This window comes from Salmo trutta, chromosome 39, assembly GCF_901001165.1.
Source record: "Salmo trutta chromosome 39, fSalTru1.1, whole genome shotgun sequence".
Lineage (NCBI taxonomy): Eukaryota > Metazoa > Chordata > Actinopteri > Salmoniformes > Salmonidae > Salmo > Salmo trutta.
This window is the reverse complement of record NC_042995.1, coordinates 5,698,770-5,719,025: the sequence shown is the minus strand read 5'-3', so window position 1 is coordinate 5,719,025 and position 20,256 is coordinate 5,698,770. Positions and strand designations below refer to the sequence as shown.

Sequence of the window (20,256 nt, the reverse complement as noted above, 5' to 3'; positions counted from 1 at the left end):
CCCTCTACAACCACTGTGATTATTATTTGACCCTGCTGGTGATCTTTGAACATTTGAACATGTTGAAGAATGATCTGGCCTTAATGGCCATGTACTCTTACACTTTTAGAAAAAAATGCTATCTAGAACCTAAAAGGGTTCTTTGGCTGTCCCCATAGAAGAAGCCTTTGAAGAACCTTTTTGGTTCCAGGTAGAATCCTATTGGGTTCCAGGTAGAACCCTTTCCCGAGAGGGTTTTACATGAAACCCAAAAGAGTTCTAATTGGAACCAAAAAGGGTTCTTCAAAGGCTTCTCCTATGTGGACAGCTGAAGAACCCTTTGGGAATCCTTTTTTCTGAGATTGTATAATCTACACTCTGCGCAGCCAGAAGAGGGCTGATGTAAAAAGGGCTTTATAAATACATTTGATTGATATTTGATGGAAATTGCCAATGCCATCTTAGCCAGCATAATATGCCAAGATAAATATTACTTACTGAGCGACTTTTGACTTTTTGACTTTTCAGAATGAAGGCTCGATGCAGACCCAATGGATTCCTTGGACACTTTGGATTCTTTGTTTGTCTGTTTGGCTAGCTGATTCTCTGGGATCCCCATCTCTTTGAGACCTCTTCCCTCGGACTGGGAATGTCGATGACGGGAAAACAGTGGAGTTTTCTTTCCCTCTGGCTTCTCTTCCTCCATCTCTTTCCTATCCTCTGACTGGCTTCGGACTTTCCCAGAAATTCCTGCCACCTTGTTCTCAAACTTCTTCCTCATCGCCAAGACGGGGGAATCGCTGACCTTAAAATCTTTTTCTTCTGCATCTTTCTGACTTTTCTCTTCCTCCACGCGTCGCTTGGCCTCTTTCTCCTCCTTCCTTTCCTCTGACTTGCTCCTCAAACTGGCTGAGATACCCGCTACTTTGTTCTCGAACATCCGCCGCATGGCGAAGACAGACGACTCCTCCATCTTTTTGCGTTCTCTCGCCTCCTGCTCTCTCCGTACCTCTATATTGTCCAGCTCTGTCGTGTCCAGACTCTTACTGCGACCTATGGCCCAGGACACCCTGCGCTTACTGGCCGCAGGCTCAGTCTCCTTTGACTTCTCCTCCTTTTTATCTATGGACGGGGTCCTCTTGGTGCGCATGGAGAACCGTCCAATGATGCCCAGGGACCCTGTGTCTCTCTCCACCTCCCTCAAGTCCTGGACGGACTTGGACTTTTCCTGCAATCCTTGGGGCACCATCTCCAGCGGCGCCCCCAGACGCCCCGGCCGGTATACCTCCTCACCCTCGCCTGTCTTACGGGGAAGGGTCGGGGACTTCTCTTCTGATTTGGTCCTGGTAAGTCTCCGGAGCCCACGGGTAAGGGATGACTCACGCTTCTTGAACCTGGATTCAAAGACTTCCTCCGAGTCGATGTCCTTGATATCTGTTCTGAGTGGTGTGGTAGGTTGGCGTGGGGTGGTGGGGCGGTCTGGGACCGTAGACGAGCTAGTCGAGATGGTTGGGCTTGTTGGGTGTTCGGTGGCCACCTTGGCAAAGACGGCAGGGTGTTCAGAAAATGTGGGGCTAGGTGTAGATTGAGATCTCCGGCTGCTGTCAGGTTTTCCAGATGGTACTACAATAGTTTGCATCACGTTGGCATACGCAGACTTTTTTTCTGTAGGCGTAATCCCTGGAGAATCCCAACCTTTTGCTTTCACCTCTTCTTTCTTTAACTCTATCTCCTGCTTTTCTTTCTGTTCATCTTCCTCAGTATCCTCCTCCTCTATGACGATCACAGGAGCTAACACAGTAGGAGACCTGCCCTGGGAAATCTCCCTTTTCGACTCGTGTCTATCAACCCTCTCCTGTGCTTTGGTCCTTCTCTCCATCTCTTCATCTCTTTCAGAAGTCTCCTCAGACTTGCTCTTCTTCTTCTCCTCTGGCTCTTTCTCTTCCCTCGCTCCTTGGTCCTCTTTGACTGGGGTGGGCTGTATGGAGGAGGGCCCATGAGAGTAAGGTCTGGAATCCAGCCTGGTCTGCTCCGTAATTGCTGATATGGAAGTGGCCTCCTGGAGGTCTTTCCCCTGTGCGTTCCTCTCAATGCCCTGGGTCCTTTCAGCACTGTCTCTCCTCTCAGTGCTCTGGCTAGATGTGCTAGTGGGGATCTCTAAGGGGGCTCCAAACTGCCGGTGTAGGGGCATGGGCTCTGAGTCTCCCTGACTGAAAGAGGAACTCTTCTGGAACATTTTGGTTTTGGATGTGTCCTCCACTTCACTTTCGGTAGAGGCTGCTCTGGCCAGCGACCGCTCTGGCGCCCCCACCCTGGATCTCCTCAAGTTTCGGTCCAGGGACGAGGTTCGCCTCTCGTCGTCCATTCCAAGGGTCTCCAGCAGGGGACCTCGCAGCCCGCTTTTGCTGTTGCCTCCCCTCAGCAGCCTCTGTCTCATCAGCTCCAGTTTGAGGGCATAGTCCTCCTGGCTCATTTTAGCCGCCCCAGGGCTGGGGCTCCGATTTGGTAGCTCCATGGAAACTGCCTTTTTAAGGCTTTTTTTGCCGCTGTCTTCCTTGCCCTCCTCCACAGCCCCCTCCTCTGGCTCAATGTGTAGAAGCAGGGCCGAGTCAGCTGAACTGCCCCTCCTCATCGTCGCTCTCCGGGACTTCGTCTGAGTGTCATCCTCCTCCACACTCGAGCCCTTCTTCAGGGGGACTCTCTTCATTTTCACTGCAGTCTTCTCCTCTTCCGAAGACCCGCCATCTTCCTCGGTTGTTACCCTTTTTCTCGTTCCTCTGCTTCCTCCTAATTCCTTGGCCTCCTTTTTGGACACCACCTCCTCTATGGGCTGTTCCCTGTGCCGGGTTAACCACGCCCCTTCCACTGTCCCATTGGACCTGGAAGGCGGTCCTGTGACGTCCTCGTCACCTGGTATCTCGTTGAGGGAGACCCTGGAGCCGGAGAAGACCATAGACAGAGGCATGGGGATGAAGGGGAGTTCGTCCACATCTTCGTCCGAGTCGGAGGATGAGGAGGGTGGGGGCGAGCCCTCTTTGAGGTGACGGGCCACAGCGATGGAGATGTGGTTGGACGAGTCGTTGAGAAGCTCAGGGATGGAGCGCATCACCATCTTGGATTTGTAGCTGATGAGGGAACGCTGGGTAGAGATAGGGAAAAAAGGGACGTGTTAAAGGAGTCATTTGGAAGGTACTTAGAGGGATTCATTGAAGTGCATTAATCAATGTACTACTTACAGAAATAATTAATGCCTTACCTGCCAACGTCTTCGAGATAAGACCTGCTTTAGGATCGCTGTGTTGATGCTCTTGTCTTTTATTGAAGTCTTGAACCAGGGGTGGCGAAGGCTCTCTGTAGCGTTAGGCCTCCTGAGAGTAAAACATCACATGGTGACAAATTAAACACTAAGTCCCAAACACTTATTTTCTGTTCTTATTTTGTGTTGAAATTGCTTGTATTCCTAATATAAGGGAATTCATTACAATCAATTTATAACAAGGCATTATCATCAATAACACTCACAGTCTGTCAGCCACCAGCAGTTTGATGACGAATCCCTTGGTCTCTCTACAGAGGTCAGCAAACATACTCTCCTCAAAAGCCACATTTTGGTTCCTGATGTTGAGGACGGTGCATCTGTCGTTCTCCCCAGCGAAAGGAGACACACCAGTCAGGCTAGAAGGGAAATATGTTATGTTAATAGTCTTTTACTGAGACTGTTTACTAGCTGTCAAATCCATTTTAATTGGGTCAATTGAAGCCTGTGGCAATATGCAAACAATATGCAGGTGATATGCATTGGTATTTTGCTTACTGAGGTTATAGAGTGTGGCGAAAAATTAAATTTCAAGATTGACAGAAATGTAATGCAAAAGGTGTATTGAATTCTAAGAATATCTCGACCAGACACATTTATCATGTTCTTAGTCCAACCAGAACCTTAACCACTCACCATAGGTAAGTGATAACCCCAATAGGCCTGTGAACACAGAGAGAGAAATTACTTTCAGAGGGCAAGATGAAGGAGAGAGGGAGAGAGCGATAAAATCATGATTAATCAGGAAATAGATTAAACGAGTCTCCAGCCCCCCTCCCCCGACCAGTGCTGCTCACCAGATGTCTGTTGCCTTGGAGACCGGGGTTTGGTTAACGATCTCCGGGGCAACAAATTCCGGAGTGCCGTATTTGCAGTAGTGGGGTTCATTGGTCTCCAGCTTGACGGCATTGCCAAAGTCACAGATGCGGATATTGTCACTGTGTCGGCCTGCCATGAGGATGTTCTCAGGCTGGGTGGGTTGGAGAAACACAGGGAAATATTCAAAACATAAGCTAGGTTTCCGTCCAATTGGCAACAGATTTTCATGCTAATATTCTAAAATCCGAATACAAATAAAATGTACATTAGAGACCATCCTCTGTTATTTGATCTTTGTAAAACTATGACTTGATTTGTGTAGTCTTATTCATTTTAGTGTACATGTTTTGAGTGAGGAAAATACATCGGTATCTGAGTAGTATGTATTTGGAGGTTTGCTATATTCTTTCCTTGTTATATTAATAAGTAAGTTGATAATTGCAGAAGTATCTGTTGTACATTGCCTTCGGAAAGTATTCACACCCCTTGACTTTTCCACATTTTCTTACATTACGGTCTTATTCTAAAATGGATTACATTAAAAAAAATCCTCAGCAATCTACACACAATACTCCATAGTGACAAAGCAAAAAAAGGCTTTTAGAATTTGTAAATACCAGAAATACTTTATTTACATAAGTATTCAGACCCTTTGCTATGAGACTCGAAATTGAGCTCCGGTCCATCCTGTTTCCATTGATGATCCCTGAGATGTATCTACAACTTGATTAGAGTCCACCTGTGGTAAATTCAATTGATTGGACATGATTTGGAAAGGCACACACCTGTCTATATAAGGTCCCGCAGTTGATAGTGCATGTCAGAGCAAAAACCAAGCCATGAGGTCGAAGGAATTATCCGTAGAGCTTCGACACAGGATTGTGTCGAGGCACAGATCTGGGGAAGGGTACCAAAAAATGTCTGCAGCATCGAAGGTCCCCAGGAACACAGTGGCCTCCATTATTCTGAAATGGAAGAAGTTTGGAACCACCAAGACTCTTCCTAGGGCTGGCCGCCCGGCCAAACTGAGAAATCGGGGGAGAAAGGCCTTGGTCAGGGAGGCGACCAAGAACCTGATGGTCACTCTGACAGAGCTCTAGAGTGCCTCTATGGAGATGGGAAAACCTTTCAGAAGGACAACCATCTCTGCAGCACTCCACTAATCCGGCCTTTATGGTAGAGTGGCCAGACGGAAGCCACTCCTCAGTAAAATGTACATGACAGCCCGCTTGAAGTTTGCCGAAAGGCACCTAAAGACTCTCAGGCCATGAGAAACAGATTTTCTGGTCTAATGAAACTCTTTGGCCTGAATGCCAAGTGTCACATCTGGAGGAACCTGGCACCATCCCTACAGTGAAGCATGGGTGGTGGCAGCAACATGCTGTGGGGATGTTTTTCAGTGGCATGGACTGGGAGACTAGTCAGAATCGAGGCAAAGATGAATGGAGCAAAGTACAGAGAGATTCTTGATGAAAACCTGCTCCAGAGCGCTAACGACCTCAGACTGGGGCGAAGGCTCACCTTCCAACAGGACAATGACCCTAAGCACACAGCCAAGACAACACAGGAGTGGCTTCAGGACAAGTCTCTGAATGTCCTTGAGTGGCCCAGCCAGAGCCTGGAATTGAACCCGATTGAACATCTCTGGAGAGACCTGAAAATAGCTGTGCATCAACCCTTCCAACCTGACAGACCTTGAGAGGATCTGCAGAGAGGACTGGGAGAAACTCCCCAAATACAGGTGTGCCATGTTTGTATCTTGTAGCGTCATACCCAAGAAGACTCGAGGCTGTAATCGCTGCCAAGGTTTTTAATGTTTAATACATTTGCAAAAATGTCTAGAAACCTGTTTTTGCTTCATCATTATGTGGTATTGTGTGTAGATTGATGAGGGGAGAAAAACAATTTAATACATTTTAGAATAAGGCTGTAACATAACAAAATGTGGAAAAAGTTGAGGGATCTGAATACTTTCTGAATTACTCTGTATACTAGCTTGTGATTAAAGTACTGTATTTGTCCTTTGCACAGTGGGAATCTGATGTACCTTGATGTCAAGATGAGCAATATCTTTCTGGTGAAGGTAGCTGACCCCTTCAAGCACCTGCTGAATACTGGACCGGATCTGCAGCACAGAATATCTCCTTTACCACATTCTACATTCTATATTCTACATTCTATATTTTACATTCTATATTCTGTATTCTACATTTTACAATCTACACTGAACAAAAATATAAACACAACATGTAAAGTGTTGGTCCCATGTTTCATGAGCTGAAATAAAAGATCCCAGAAATGTTACTTACTCACAAAAAGCGTATTTCTCTCAAATGTTGTTCACATATTTGTTTACATCCCTGTTAGTGAGCATTTCTCCTTTCCCACGATAATCCATCCACCTGACAGGTGTGACATATCAAGAAGCTGATTAAACAGCATGATCATTACACAGGTGTACCTTGTACTGGGGACAATAAAAGGCCACTAAAATGTGCAGTTTTGTCACACAACACAATGCCACAGACATCTCATGTTTTGAGGGAGCGTGCAATTGGCATGCTGACTGCAGGAATGTCCAACAGAGCTGTTGCCAGAGAATTTAATGTTCATTTCTCTACCATATGTCGCCTCCAACGTCGTTTTAGAGAATTTGGCAGTTCGTCCAACCGGCCTCACAACCGCAGACCAAGTGTAACCATGCCAGCCCAGGACCTCCACATCTGGCTTCTTCACCTGGGGATCATCTGAGACCAGCCACCCGGACAGCTGATTAAACTGAGGAGTATTTCTGTCTGTAATAAAGCCCTTTTGTGGGGGGAAAACTATATCTGATTGACTGGGCCTGGCTCCCAGTGGGTGGGCCTATGAAATCCATAGATTAGGGACTAATTTATTTATTTTGATTGACTGATTTCCTTATATGAACTGTAACTCAGTAAAAAAAATTAAATTGTCACATATTGCATTCATATTTTTGTTCAGTATATATTCTATATTCTACATTCTATAGTCTACATTCTACTTTCTGTTTTCTACATTCTTGTACGCTCAACATGTAAAAAAAATATCTTACTGAATTTTGTTATCTTTTAGATAAAGATAATTAGGTTGTTCTTGGTTGATTTTTCCATGCAATCCAAAGCACACTCAAACACAAGGCCAACAGGCCAAGGCAAACCTCAGATTCCATGACGGTAGTCTTCTTGGTCAGTCGGTCCAGAAGTTCCTCATGGCATCTTCACACAGCAGTTAAGGAGAATAGAGGTATAGTGTGTAATAACCATAGAGATAGATAGAGGACTCAAGTGCCCAAAATCCTATTTTAGCATGAGCAGCGCCATTGAGGACTTTACCATTTTGGAGTAGTCAACTGGGTGGGACTTCCTATCGGTTAAGGAAGGATCACATGATTCCATCCACGTCATCAGAAGGGATCAGCCAATGAATTATACTCGTGAGCAAACAACACAGTACAGGTGGCACTAGAAGTAGTAGAAGGTGGACTACTTCAAAATGGAGATGGCCTCAATGGCGCTGCACATGCTCTCACAGACGCCATCATGAGACAGATACAATGATGCAATGTCTATATAAGTCTATGGTGATAACCTTATCGCTATAGTCCAAGTGGGAGGCAAATGACATTTAAATGAACCAAACTCCCACACATGGCGTCTCCTGGTAATGAAACCAATCTGTGATGAGTCAGGAGAAAGTAGCGCTTCGGTTCAGTCATGCCTCCAGGGGAGCAGAAAGGACATTGAGATTAATGTTATGCAGCAGTTCTCTCTCATCCACACAGTGGGAAGAAGGTGGGAAGAAGGCTAAGGTGGGAAGAAGGCTCTTGGCTCTGGTGTGTTCATGGAGAGGTTTTTATGCAAAGACATTGGATCAATGCCATATTTTGATCCATATTGGATCTAGCTGTAAACAAAAATGAATATAATTTGAATACAAACAATTCTAGGAACCACGATGTTGGTTTTTGGTTGAAACCTGGGCTAAAATGAGTACATTGATGGCTTTAGTTTTGATGCAACATTATTACATAGATGAGATATGTTAGATTAACAGGGAAAGAACCTTGTTGCAACCAATACAATACTGTCTCAGAGGATATGTTACATTCAAAATGTTCATCTCTTGTAATATGGCTTCTTACATGCTGACCAGACCGCCCACGTTGCAAAATAAATGTACACATACATGTTATTCAATAATTTCATCCAAACTGCTCACGTGCGTTGTGTAACCAGGCGCAAAAATAGTTTTATTTTAGACGCGTAACACGCTGCAAGTCCCGCCTCTCCATACTACTCATTGGTTTTTACAAGCATATACCCACATGGGTGATTGAAAGATGAACGGGGTCCACACTCCAGTCAAGTTGGTGGTGGTAATGCCAACCACCATATAAAATCCACAGAAGAAGAATGAACGAGGAGATATGAATCACAGAAAACTAAGTAAAAACCAACTCTGTTTCCTCTTTATCTGTGGATTAATTGTTGGAGTAGAGAACACACGATTTTGAGTGGGTCAAAATTCTACAAAGATCCAGAAAAAAAGGACCATAAGCATTTCAGGTAAAATAAACTTATGTTTTCTACATCGCAAAACTTACAGGAACGCTTGCGAAACAGACCAAACAGACCAGACCGGAGTTTGGTGTTTGAGAAGTGAAAAATTATTCTCAAAATCTAAAGGCACAACCTAGATTGGAGCCAATGTCTTAAGGAGTTGAACATGTTATTTTTCCAACCTTGTCAAAGTGACAAACTGACAAAAACAACTTTATATCGAAGGAATGCCTTTGATTTAACGGCCTGCACATTTGTAGTTCGGCGTGAGACCCAATGACCTGTTTCTATACATGAGCTTAGCTAGCCAAGGTCACCATGACATCGCCTACAAGTGTGATCAGGGATTTCTATTGGAGAAGCAGTTTTAGCCTATCTGGATACTGTACTGTCTTTGGTTTATCGCCCAGGACAAATTAGCTAGCAACAAATTAGCTAAATGTCCATGAATGTTTAATGTGTTCTGACCTCTCCCCAAATGAATATAGTTGGTTCACAGTTGGTATTTTAACCTGCGTGTCGTGAATGCGTCTGGTGGGGACAGACAAAATCAACATGCGCATGATGGCGCACGATGGCATGTTATGGATTTTCTGACAACTAAAATGAATCAAATAACCAGTCAGTGAAAGGATACAGCTCAGTGATGATGACAACCATGTTCTTCTTCTCAAAGGCGTCATGGAAGTAGAGGATTTTCTCGTGGTTCAGCTCTGACAGAAGGTTCATCTCTCTCAGGGCCAAGGCCTTCCTCTTGGCCCTCGCAGACACGAACTTGGCCGCGTACCCCACCTTCCTCTTTTTGTCAGTCACCCTATTCACATAGGAGAACGCCCCACTGGAAAACAGTCGCACAATGATGATATCAATGCAATAACTCTAGGAGAATTACCAATTTTTCAATGGGATTGAGGTCTGAAAAACCAAAAGTCCTAGTTGAGAAAGTAAACGGACATGAGTATTAAACGGTACGTGACACCTTGTTATTGTTCAACTTCTGGTGAGTCAAGCCAAGCTCTACCAGAGAAAAACAAATAGCCTTTGCTATGTATTCCTCTATTGACGGGTGACTCACCTCTCCTCTATTTCTGTCTGCTATCATTATGCAGTCAGGGTGTTGTTTGGTGTGGTGGAATTCCCCCTACTGACCTTTGTGGTCACCGTTCACAGTGCAATTTAATACAGATAGTAGCTACCACTCGCAGAGCCTTTAAATACAGAAGAGATAGCCTGGCTGAGCAGATGTTGTTGGTGATTACCTGGTCCATGACTCACCGTCCTATCTCCTTGTGTACATCGTAGTAATCAGTCAGCCTCCGCATCTTCCTCAAAATGGACCCCTCATCCTCCATGGGCTCCACCACCTCCTTCCTCACTGCAGGCAGAGGGTTGGAACAGGGGGCAAGGTTAATGTGGGCTGGTGGGTGGTTTGTGTGTGTGTGTTTGTGTGTGTGTGTGTGTGTGTGTGCGTGTGTGTGTGTGTGTGTGTGTGTGTGTGTGTGTGTGTGTGTGTGTGTGTGTGTGTGTGTGTGTGTGTGTGTATATGTGTGCGTGCGCGCGCGCGTGTGTGTGTGTGTGTGTGTGTGTGTGTGTGTGTGTGTGTGTGTGTGTGTGTGTGTGTGTGTGTGTGTGTGTGTGTGTGTGTGTGTGTGTGTGCGTGTGCGTGTGCGTGTGTGTGTGTGCGTGTGTCCGTGCGTGGGCTGACAGATGGTTTAATAGTCTCAGACACCTTGTGGTCCAACCCATATGGAGCAGATTTGGTTGTTTAACTCTCGATTACAACAAGCTTTGGCTGAGATATTACAAGGACAAACAGATGCAATCCAACTAAAACGTCCATTTCTGGCAACAACAAATAATAGGAAAAGCCTTGGTACTGTGACATCTGTGTTAACAATATTCAGTATGCAGAAAAAGCACACTTTCAACAAGAGTGTCTTTAATACCTTACCATAAGGGTGTATTAATCAACAATAATTCATTAATTATGTAAGCACAAAGTATCATTCTTGTAGATGTTTTCCAGATTTATTCCAATATCTGTATATATATCCTTATACATTTCAGACAATATTAGACTATGGTCCTGACCTTTGTGGACGGTGAGTTCAGCCTTGCAGGAGACTTGCCCAGCCAGGTTCTTGGCGGTGCAGGTGTACACCCCTGAGTCCTCAGGCCGGGCGTTCAGCATCACCAGGGAACACTCCGTATCATCGTACACAAAGGTGAAGTGACTGCTCTCCGACAGCAGAGTGTCATCCTAGAACCACAGAACACATAACCACAATCAATTCCACTTGATCAACTATCATGGAGGGGTAGGTTTGTTTTCCTGGAACCACAAAGGAGTTAATCATCCAACAACCTGCTTAATCACTGCAGAATACGTTTATGTGGTTAATGATATGATATCCATCCATTGACTCTTATCATACCTTGTACCACAGAATATCAGGATCGGGTTGTCCCTCGACAACCACAGCAAAGCGAGATGTCTCTCCTACATGTATTTCCAAGTCCTCCATGATGGACTCAAATTTAGGACGCACTGTTGGGAGAAAAAGAGGATAGAGAGTTTGGGGTCAGTTTGGCTTTTTACCTCGTCATATTTACAGTAAGCACCAGGGCTGTTAGCTGATTATAGATCTGCACATAGGGGTGAACTTTGACCCCAAACTCACCTGCCATGGCCAGTAGGATGATACAGAGGTCGCTGCCAAACTGGTTGTTGGCTGTACAGACCAGCTGACCGGTGTCAGTGCTCTTCACCCTCTGGATCTTTAGAGTGTGTTGATCGTCGTCTGGCATGCTCATCTCAAACATCCCTGGCTTGTTGAGCAAAACCACTCCCCTCCTCTTCCAGGTGACCACAGCATTGACGTGGTTAAGGGTGAGGGTGATGCTCACGGACTGGTTCTCCACCACGTACACAACGTCAGGCTTGTCCAGGATGATGGGAGCTTTCCTCAGATAGGGACCTGATAGGGATCAAAGGTCAAATGATCCAGGGATCAAACCATCATCTCTGATGTGTTGACAGACCATCATTCTCTCACAATAGTAGATCCTATATATCCGGCTACATATCCGGCTCGAAGGACCATGTAGTTATAATATTTTTGTACACCTGCTGCAATGTGCTTGGTGACATTGCTTTTGCACTATGCAAGTGTTTACATAAATCCATTTAACCTTTGACCCTCCAACATAACTGTAGAGACTTGGAGCTTATATAAGCACCTCTATCCATGAGCTGCACCAGGTCAGTGGAGGGGGAGGGTTTGCTGAGGAGCTTGACGGTGGCTGCTAGGACCCTGAAGGCGTAGCGGACTCCCTTGGAGAGACCGGTGACTGTGTAGGTGGTCTCTCTCAGGTTGGAGGCTATGATGCTCCACTGGATGGAACCCAGAGGCTGCTGCTGCACCGCATACATCAAAGAACTGCCATCTGCAAGTACAACCATGAGGGTTACTATGGTAGTGTAGCGAATTTGGAGGGTAGAGTAGCCTGAAAGGGACTCGAATCCTGGTCCCTGTGACTCTCAGTTATATTGAGGCATACCTATGGAGGAGTCAAGCCTCTTTGGTTTCTTCCAGCTGAGTGTTATGGTCTTCCCTGTTATGGACTCTACCACTGGAGGACCATCGGGGGGATCAGGAACAATATCTACCAAAGGAAAATACAAATGTACCAACACACCCATACTGCAATCAGTTGGCACAAGGATTCTCGTGGCTTTTTTGGTTGGAGCACCTGTTGCTGTGACTGCTGGTGGATGGTCCCCATCCATACCTGTGATGTAGAGGTGTGCGTAGCAGGCTGCCTTCCCCACTTTGTTGGAGATGACACTCTTGTAGACGCCCCCATGGCCGTGACACACACAGCGGATGACCAGACTGTGGACATCCCTGTCTGGAGGAGGAAGAGAGAAAGAGATGATGCAGGTAGAGGAGGGAGAGAGAGAGATAACTAATGTAGAGGAGGGAGAGAGAGAGAGATGACGCAGGTAGATGAGGTAGAGAGAGATGATGCAAGTAGAGGAGGGAGAGAGAGATGATGCAAGTAGAGGAGGGATAGAAAGAATAAGAGTGAGAGCGAACGAGAGAGAGAAATAGAGAGAGAGAAATAGAGAGAGATTGCTTCCTTACGCTGGGTCATCTTCCTGTCGTCTGTGCTGTGTATCTTCTTGCCGTTGTGGTACCAGGCGATGGTGGGGTAGGGCAGGCCCGCCACCTTACACTTTAGCACCGCCTCTTTCCCCTCGATCATCTCCAGGTCAGCCAGGGGCTTGACGAAGTCAGGCATGGTCCTCTGCTCCTGCTCCACCTCGTTCTCTAGAACCTCCGGCTCCTCAGCGATGGAAGGCATCTTCTCAAGCTTCGCCCTGGAGAGAAGAAGGAAGCAAACAGAATGAGAGACAGAAGGAAAGGGAAATACAGAAGAGAAGACAATGAAACATGCCTATTATTTGTTTTTAGATCACTGAGATGAGGAGAAGAAGACACTTCAGACTAGTGGGATCACCCCACGTCTATGGTTTTCCCCTTACATGTGAGAAGAGATAGCGGGCCGCGGTTCCTGCATGTAGAGTTCGGCTGTGCACTCCGCCTTTCCGCGTGCGTTCTTAGCGACGGCTGTGTAGAAGCCCTCCGTGTCGCTGCTGACGTGGGTGATGACCAATGAGTAACGGCCTCCTTCCTGCAGGAGACGCACATTCTCACTCTCCTCCACCGGGTTCTCTGGATGGAGATAAACACAATATGGTAGATTCATAAAGAGTCAACCAATGGGGTAACAAAGAGACATTACGAGCCATACTAGCCTACATTACCAATTTGCTGTCCATTCTGTACCAATAGGAAATACAGTACATTCTAAGAGAGATACTTACCAAAATGGTTCCAGGTAACGATGGGAGGTGGGGACCCGCTGACCTTGCAGTCAAAACGGGCGGTGCGACCCTCTATGACCTCCAGGATGTCCAGCTTGCGGGTGAACAGGGGCTCCCTGGAGGGAGTGACCTTTAGGTGGGCACTGGAGGTCAACTCCTCTGGAACAGGAAGGAAAATCACCAGCAATTACATTAATGGTTTATAAGTAGTTTATAGACAAGAAGTGATTTACAAATTAGGAAAAAAGAGGTTTTAACTCATTGGTTGAAATTGTGTGATCATCATATTTGGTTCTTGCCAAATAGTGTGGCTGTATCATTACATTACTTAAAACAGCAGCAATTCATTACTGCCGTATAAACCCATTATTTGGCAAGGAAGTTTTCTTTCTGGAGTTGTCATTTACCTTTGGCAGTGCTCAGCTTGCAGGTGTAGGTTCCACTGTCGTCTTCATGTAGTGAGTTTAACAGCAGCCGGCACCTGTAATAGAAATCCCCTCTGTCAGCTGCCTGGTCCTTATTACACGCTCCATGAGCTAACACTGCCTCACATCCACTTGTGTGGGCTGTTTCCTTTGCTTATGGATGAAATGTTGTTGTATCAGAAATTGAATTTGAAGGCCCCCTCCATATTGCTCTGACAAACCATCCAATCTACTCAGATCAGAGTGGATGAAGGAGAAAGGGGCATGGAAAGGAAATCACTTCAAAGATTTGGGGCACACCCTCTATCGCTCTCACCCATTCAATCAAGGGAAAGGGAAGGAATTCACTTAAAAGCATTGAGGCACCTTTCCCTTACATAGTGTCTAGGCCAGGGCACTCCAACCCTGTTCCTGGAGAGCTACCCTCCTGTAGGGTTTCACTCCAACCCTGTTCCTGGAGAGCTACCCTCCTGTAGGGTTTCACTCCAACCCTGATCCTGGAGAGGTACCCTCCTGTAGGGTTTCACTCCAACCCTGTTCCTGGAGAGGTACCCTCCTGTAGGGTTTTACTCCAACCCTGTTCCTGGAGAGCTACCCTCCTGTAGGGTTTTCTCTCCAACCCTGTTCCTGGAGAGCCACCCTCCCGTAGGTTTTCACTCCAACCCCAGTTCTAACAAACCTGATGCAGCTTATCAACCAGCTACTTATTAGAATCAGGTGCGCTAGATTAGGGTTGGAGCGATAGCAGGGTTGGAGAGCCTTGGTCTAGTCCTACCCACCTCTTCCCGTTAAAGATCATCTTGCAGTTGAGCAGTGCCGGCTGAACCAGTTTCCCATTGGACAGCCAGTCTACCTCCACATCCAGAGGCCCGGTCATGTGACACTCAAACATGGCCGACTCTCCGGCCCTCACCGCCACGTCTCGCACCTCTCTGATGATGGCCAGGGCTTCCTGTGCTGGGGAGGCTGAGGATAAGACAGAGGAGAGACCAACACAGATCTGTTACTGTTGCAGCTAGAAACACAAGCATTTTGCTGCACCTGCGATAACAATACACTTTGATTTGATTTTGAGCTTTTTCAAAATGCAGCTGACACCAACCCTAATGGTCAGTCACTGACGCTGGTCTTGTGGATTTTGGAGTGATCTTTACCTTTGACCTCTAGTTTGCATTCGCTCTGCTTGGTTCCGTATTCGTTGATGATCTTGCAGGTGTAGAGTCCTGCATCAGATCTCTGTGCTGAAGTGATGATCATTTCACTGGTGCCGTCCTCTGTCTCACGAACAATGAATCTACCATTGGTTTTTAGGGTCACTTTGTCCCTCAACCTAGGTGATAAAAACAGATACATTCTGAGCTCTTGCAAAAGCAAACGAGAGAAAGACATGACAAACTGTACTGAAACACACTGAATACTGTATTCTTACCAGTACACCATAGGTTTAGGCTGTCCTCTGACTTTGACAGACATGGTAACCTCCTGTCCCTCTGTCACCCCGTGGTCATTCAGTGCTGCCTATCAAACCAAAAGACTAAGACTGTCTAAAAGCCGGTACATTGAATACTCAATGGCGAGGGGAGAAATCCCCCTTAGACTATTGAGATGCCCGCTGAATCTTCTTTACCTGAAAGGAGGGAGGATCTTTGAAGAAGGCGTATTTAGACTGTGGCCCCACCCCTCGTGAGGGTGGTTCTCCAATCTCCATGACCTCCTCCATGGGGCTCAGGTACTCCTCGTCTGATTGGAGGGGACTCGTGACCTCCACCAGGGGCAAGCTGCTCAGCTTCCCACCATGCACCTGGGTCAGCTCTGGAGAAACAATATAATACTTGTTTACCATATACTGTATCATTTGAATGTATTTTAAGGATGTCCCCACCAGAGGAGGCCGGTGGGAGGAGTTATCAGAGGATGGGCTTATTGTAATGGAACGGTATCAAACAAATCAAACATATGGAAACCACGTTTGACTCATCTGCATTAATTCCATTCCAGCCATTACAATGTGCCCATTCTCCTATAGCTCCTCCCACCAGCCTCCACTGGTCCCTACAAAATGGTGCCCCGTGTGAGCACGATCCTTTACAGTATCAAAATGAACAGAACAAGAGCATCGTCCTGTCTATGCAACACAGAGCGAGGCAGGGTAATAAAAATACATTTTGTAATATAAATCAAACATTACTCACAATAATTCCACAAAGGCGTTTATGGACCAGCCCGATATGGTAACATAGTTAACAAAATGGACACATCGTAACTTGATAGTGTTTGTGAGGCGCAAAGCTCAGAGAATGTAGCAATAAGCATTAACTGAATTGCTAGAATATTCTAAATTAGCTTCCCAACAAGCAGCGTATGAGTGCTCCACTGTCTCCTGCTCTGCTTGTGTGTTGCTCTACTTGTATCACCATGGTGACAAGAGTGTTTGAAGAGATGAGCGATTTGGCTGGAGCGATGGAGACACACACACACACACACACACACACACACACACACACACACACACACACACACACATTGCTGAGGGACCCTTTGAAGTGACCAGCGCTGGACAGATAATGGATTAATCCCTGAATCCCTGACCCAATCATTCTGTGAGACTTGCCCAGCGCCACAGGAGACACACTGTCTCCACCACCAGCCTCTCCACAAGTCACAGTTAATTCTGCTCCACAGAGAAACCATAGTATTGTAGCAGCCACCTCTTTACAAAACCATGGGCTCCAGAATTCAATTTCACCGGCAAGATAAACAGACAATGTCCTGACAAACGAACGAGAACAATCAACAGAAGCTTTTGACATAATATGAAAAGTTTCTCTCCTGTTAGGAAAAAGAACAGGGTAGCTTAGTATATAAAGAAGCTGCATGCTTCGATTGCTTGGCCATACACATGAAGAGATAAAGTGATCAGCATCACAGAGACTAAAGCTAAACAAGGACGTCTGCAGAAAGAACAGAGGACATACAGGCATTCTAGATGTTTCGAGGTCTGAGAACCAGAAATGAAGGAGTAAACATGATGTTAAAATGTTCCAATTTCTTCTAACTATGAGGAAGAAGTTTCAAATGTGGAGATCGAGGACTCACCTAAGAAGTTACATGTCTGAGTGGAGCCTGTGCACAGACAACCAGCACCAGCTTTATTCCTGTAATGCTGCCAACGTTTACACAAATGCTGCATGAAGCAAGCCTTCCTAGCCTGCTGCTAATAATCTACCAATTCAATCTCATCCTCCTCTCCCTCTCTCCCTCGCTTTCCTCCTTCTTCTTCAGCTCCAAATTCTCTTTTTCCTCCTCTCTGTCCTCCAGCAATATTACATCAACCCACATGCCCTGTAGCCTGAAGGCTTTGATACAAAAAAAATGTCATGATAAAATCAAGTAAGACTGCAATATTGCAGTATTTATGTGATTCATAAACACCAAAGACTTTTGGAAAGCATCTCATATTGTGGGTATATATTCCAGTTGCAAAAACTCAGCATTTGATGTACGTGGGTTAAATTCAGACGTTTAACCTCTACGGGCCACGGGGGCAGTATTGAGAATTTTGAAAGAAATATGTGCCCATTTTTAACTGCCTCCTACACCAACTCAGAAGCTAGGATATGCATATTATTAACACATTCGGATAGAAAACACTCTGAATTTTCTAAAACAGTTTGAATGGTGTCTGTAAGTATAACAAAACTCATATTGCAGGCAAAAACCTGTGAAAAATAGATTAAAAAAAAAGAGAATTTTGTGACTGTACTATTTAGTGTCATTGTTTTAAAGATACCACAGTGAGAAAGGATTCAGTTCGCAACTCCTACTGCTTCCACTAGATGTCAACGATCTTTAGAAAGTTGTTTGAAGCATCTGTGATAAATAAACACCGAATTAGAAAGCTTACAAGTTGACACGTCATCACTTCATTTTTTGCGCCTGCGCATGAATCTGAGAAGAGTGCCTTTGTCATTATCGTTTATTCTAGACACTTGATAGGTTGTGTGAAAATATTACTGATGTTTACTGATGTTTCACGTTAAAAATGGAACAAAAGATTAGTGCTAAACAACGTTTGACATGTTTAAACAAACGTAAATAGATTATTTACTAGGTTTTCTTTAGTTTTTCGACGTGACTTTACACTGCCCACCTCATTTTGTGGGAGCCTACTGAACGCTAACTATTTGGACATAAATTATGAACTTTGTCAAAAGAAACCACATTTGTTCTGGACCTGGGATCTCTGGCAGCGCCTTCTGATGGAGATAATCAAAGGTAAGGGGATATTTAGAATGTTATTATCGATATTAGATGATGCTAATGCTAACGGTATAGCTTAGCTTAGCTTAGCATATAGCTTATTGTTGTTAGCATAGTACCCAGTTTATACAAAATGTGATTTCCCAGTAAAGTTATTTTGAGATCTGGCCCTTCGGTAGCAATTACGAGATGATAATATATTATTCTTTGAATGACAATATTATAATTTACCAATGTTTTCGAATAGTAATTCCGTGATTTGTAATGCTGGATTCACTGGGTGCATTCGAGCCGAAAAAAATTCTGAATTTCACCGCGACTGTAAATGCTGTTTTTGGATATAAATATGAACTTGATGGAACTAAAAATGCATGTATTGTATAACATAATGTCCTATGAGTGTCATCTGATGCAGATTGTCAAAGGTAAGTGCATAATTCTAGCTAGTTTTCTGTCTGTTGATGCCCTTCTTTGAATTGGCTAAACATTACACGCAGCTATTGTCAATGTACTCTCCTCACATAACCTAACTTTATGCATTCTCCGTAATGCCTCTGAAAATCGGACAGCGTGGTTAGATTTAGGAGATATATCTTTCAAATGGAGGAAAATAGTTGATTATTTGATTTTTTGAAATGATTACTCTTGCAGTTTTGAATTCCCCGCCATGGTCACATGACAATGAATCCCAATACCGGGATAAGATCGGGATAAGATCCTCAACAGGTTTTAATACCCTAAATCTCCTCTAATACACTACCGTATAAATCCCAACTTGATGCGCCAAAATCCTCACCCACCCCACAGAACCATAGCAACATGACTCATAATCTCGTTGTACATGAGTTTGGCAATTCCCCTGACTCTAGCATCTCAGGGTGGAATCATCACAGATAAAGAATGGGTCTGTGATCGTAACATTAATCTCACACTGGGACATACAACAGACCGCTATTGAGAACAAGAGGCTGCTATAAATACCTAGTGGTAGCCTCCACTGGCCTAATATGGCCAAGCAGGCCTGGACGCTGAGCTAGCGCCAGAAAGCTACAGCAGTAGTGTTCACTCTCCAGGATAACACTGTGCAGAGACATTACAGGCCTGGACGCTGAGCTAGCGCCAGAAAGCTACAGCAGTAGTGTTCACTCTACAGGATAACACTGTGCAGAGACATTACAGGCCTGGAGAAAGAGCTTGTGGCACATTCAAAGGAAGTTTAAATAGTTTGGCTTCCTCAAAAGATATGGAAGGAGTGGCTCTAAGAGAGAGAGAGAAATTTATGAGCATATTGTATGTATATTGGATTGTCACAGAGATCTGTGTGTTTCTGTTTGAAGTAATAATTATATTATTGCAGCCATTACTCAAGTGACTGGAAAGGACTGTGTTTGCGTTTTGATTTGATGCAGGAGTGGTACTGTTTGTCTGCATTGAGAGCTGTGGTGTGATTTATCTTTTTATATAACCATAATTCAAACTATTGACTATTGACCGAACCAACAGACATCTCAGCTAATAATACACAAACTAAAGTTTTATGTCCAAGAGGAATACTCATTCTGTTAACCAAGACTAATCCCCAGTTTTGAACATCCTAACTGACTGAAAACCCGGGGACCTTTAGTGACTGGCAGGCAAATCTTTGTTTTTAAATCCACCAGGGGACCCAAATGCCTTTCACAAATTATGAGTTGCCATGGCAACTATCTGTGCATGGGCTTGGGATGGGATGGGATGCCCCTTTGTAGTTATGAAGACAAAATGTCAGAGCAGAGCTGGCAGGGGATTAGGATGGGGAGTTGTGGTGTTTGCGTGTGTGTGTGTGTGTGTGTGTGTGTGTGTGTGTGTGTGTGTGTGTGTGTGTGTGCATCCCAAACAAAAGAAAAATGGTGTGCCTTTGATTCCTAGTCAATTGATCAACTAGAATGTATGGCCTTCTGTGTTCATGCCTGTGTGAGTGTGTCTGTCTGTATCCCAGCTCAC

At 45.0% G+C, this 20,256-nt stretch overlaps 1 protein-coding gene across 8 annotated transcripts in view; it reads right to left on the bottom strand.

Moving 5' to 3' along the window:
* LOC115179441 (striated muscle preferentially expressed protein kinase-like) overlaps window positions 1-20,256 on the bottom strand; it is a 59,188-nt gene that overhangs the window by 10,875 nt on the left and 28,057 nt on the right. For 6 of the 8 annotated variants that reach the window (XM_029740971.1, XM_029740972.1, XM_029740977.1 and 3 more), the window contains 23 exons: window positions 15,641-15,825; window positions 15,443-15,531; window positions 15,168-15,343; window positions 14,793-14,979; window positions 13,996-14,069; window positions 13,589-13,747; window positions 13,247-13,436; window positions 12,846-13,081; window positions 12,451-12,609; window positions 12,259-12,363; window positions 11,938-12,144; window positions 11,379-11,675; window positions 11,133-11,245; window positions 10,789-10,957; window positions 9,973-10,072; window positions 9,335-9,535; window positions 7,296-7,353; window positions 6,162-6,239; window positions 4,093-4,265; window positions 3,932-3,958; window positions 3,502-3,654; window positions 3,236-3,347; window positions 478-3,118 (listed from right to left, as the gene is read on the bottom strand). In XM_029740971.1, coding sequence (XP_029596831.1) covers window positions 478-3,118; window positions 3,236-3,347; window positions 3,502-3,654; window positions 3,932-3,958; window positions 4,093-4,265; window positions 6,162-6,239; window positions 7,296-7,353; window positions 9,335-9,535; window positions 9,973-10,072; window positions 10,789-10,957; window positions 11,133-11,245; window positions 11,379-11,675; window positions 11,938-12,144; window positions 12,259-12,363; window positions 12,451-12,609; window positions 12,846-13,081; window positions 13,247-13,436; window positions 13,589-13,747; window positions 13,996-14,069; window positions 14,793-14,979; window positions 15,168-15,343; window positions 15,443-15,531; window positions 15,641-15,825 — 5,889 coding nt within the window. The remainder of the gene's footprint in view (window positions 1-477; window positions 3,119-3,235; window positions 3,348-3,501; window positions 3,655-3,931; window positions 3,959-4,092; window positions 4,266-6,161; window positions 6,240-7,295; window positions 7,354-9,334; window positions 9,536-9,972; window positions 10,073-10,788; window positions 10,958-11,132; window positions 11,246-11,378; window positions 11,676-11,937; window positions 12,145-12,258; window positions 12,364-12,450; window positions 12,610-12,845; window positions 13,082-13,246; window positions 13,437-13,588; window positions 13,748-13,995; window positions 14,070-14,792; window positions 14,980-15,167; window positions 15,344-15,442; window positions 15,532-15,640; window positions 15,826-20,256) is intronic. The other 2 variants (XM_029740973.1, XM_029740974.1) reach the window with 2 other exon arrangements.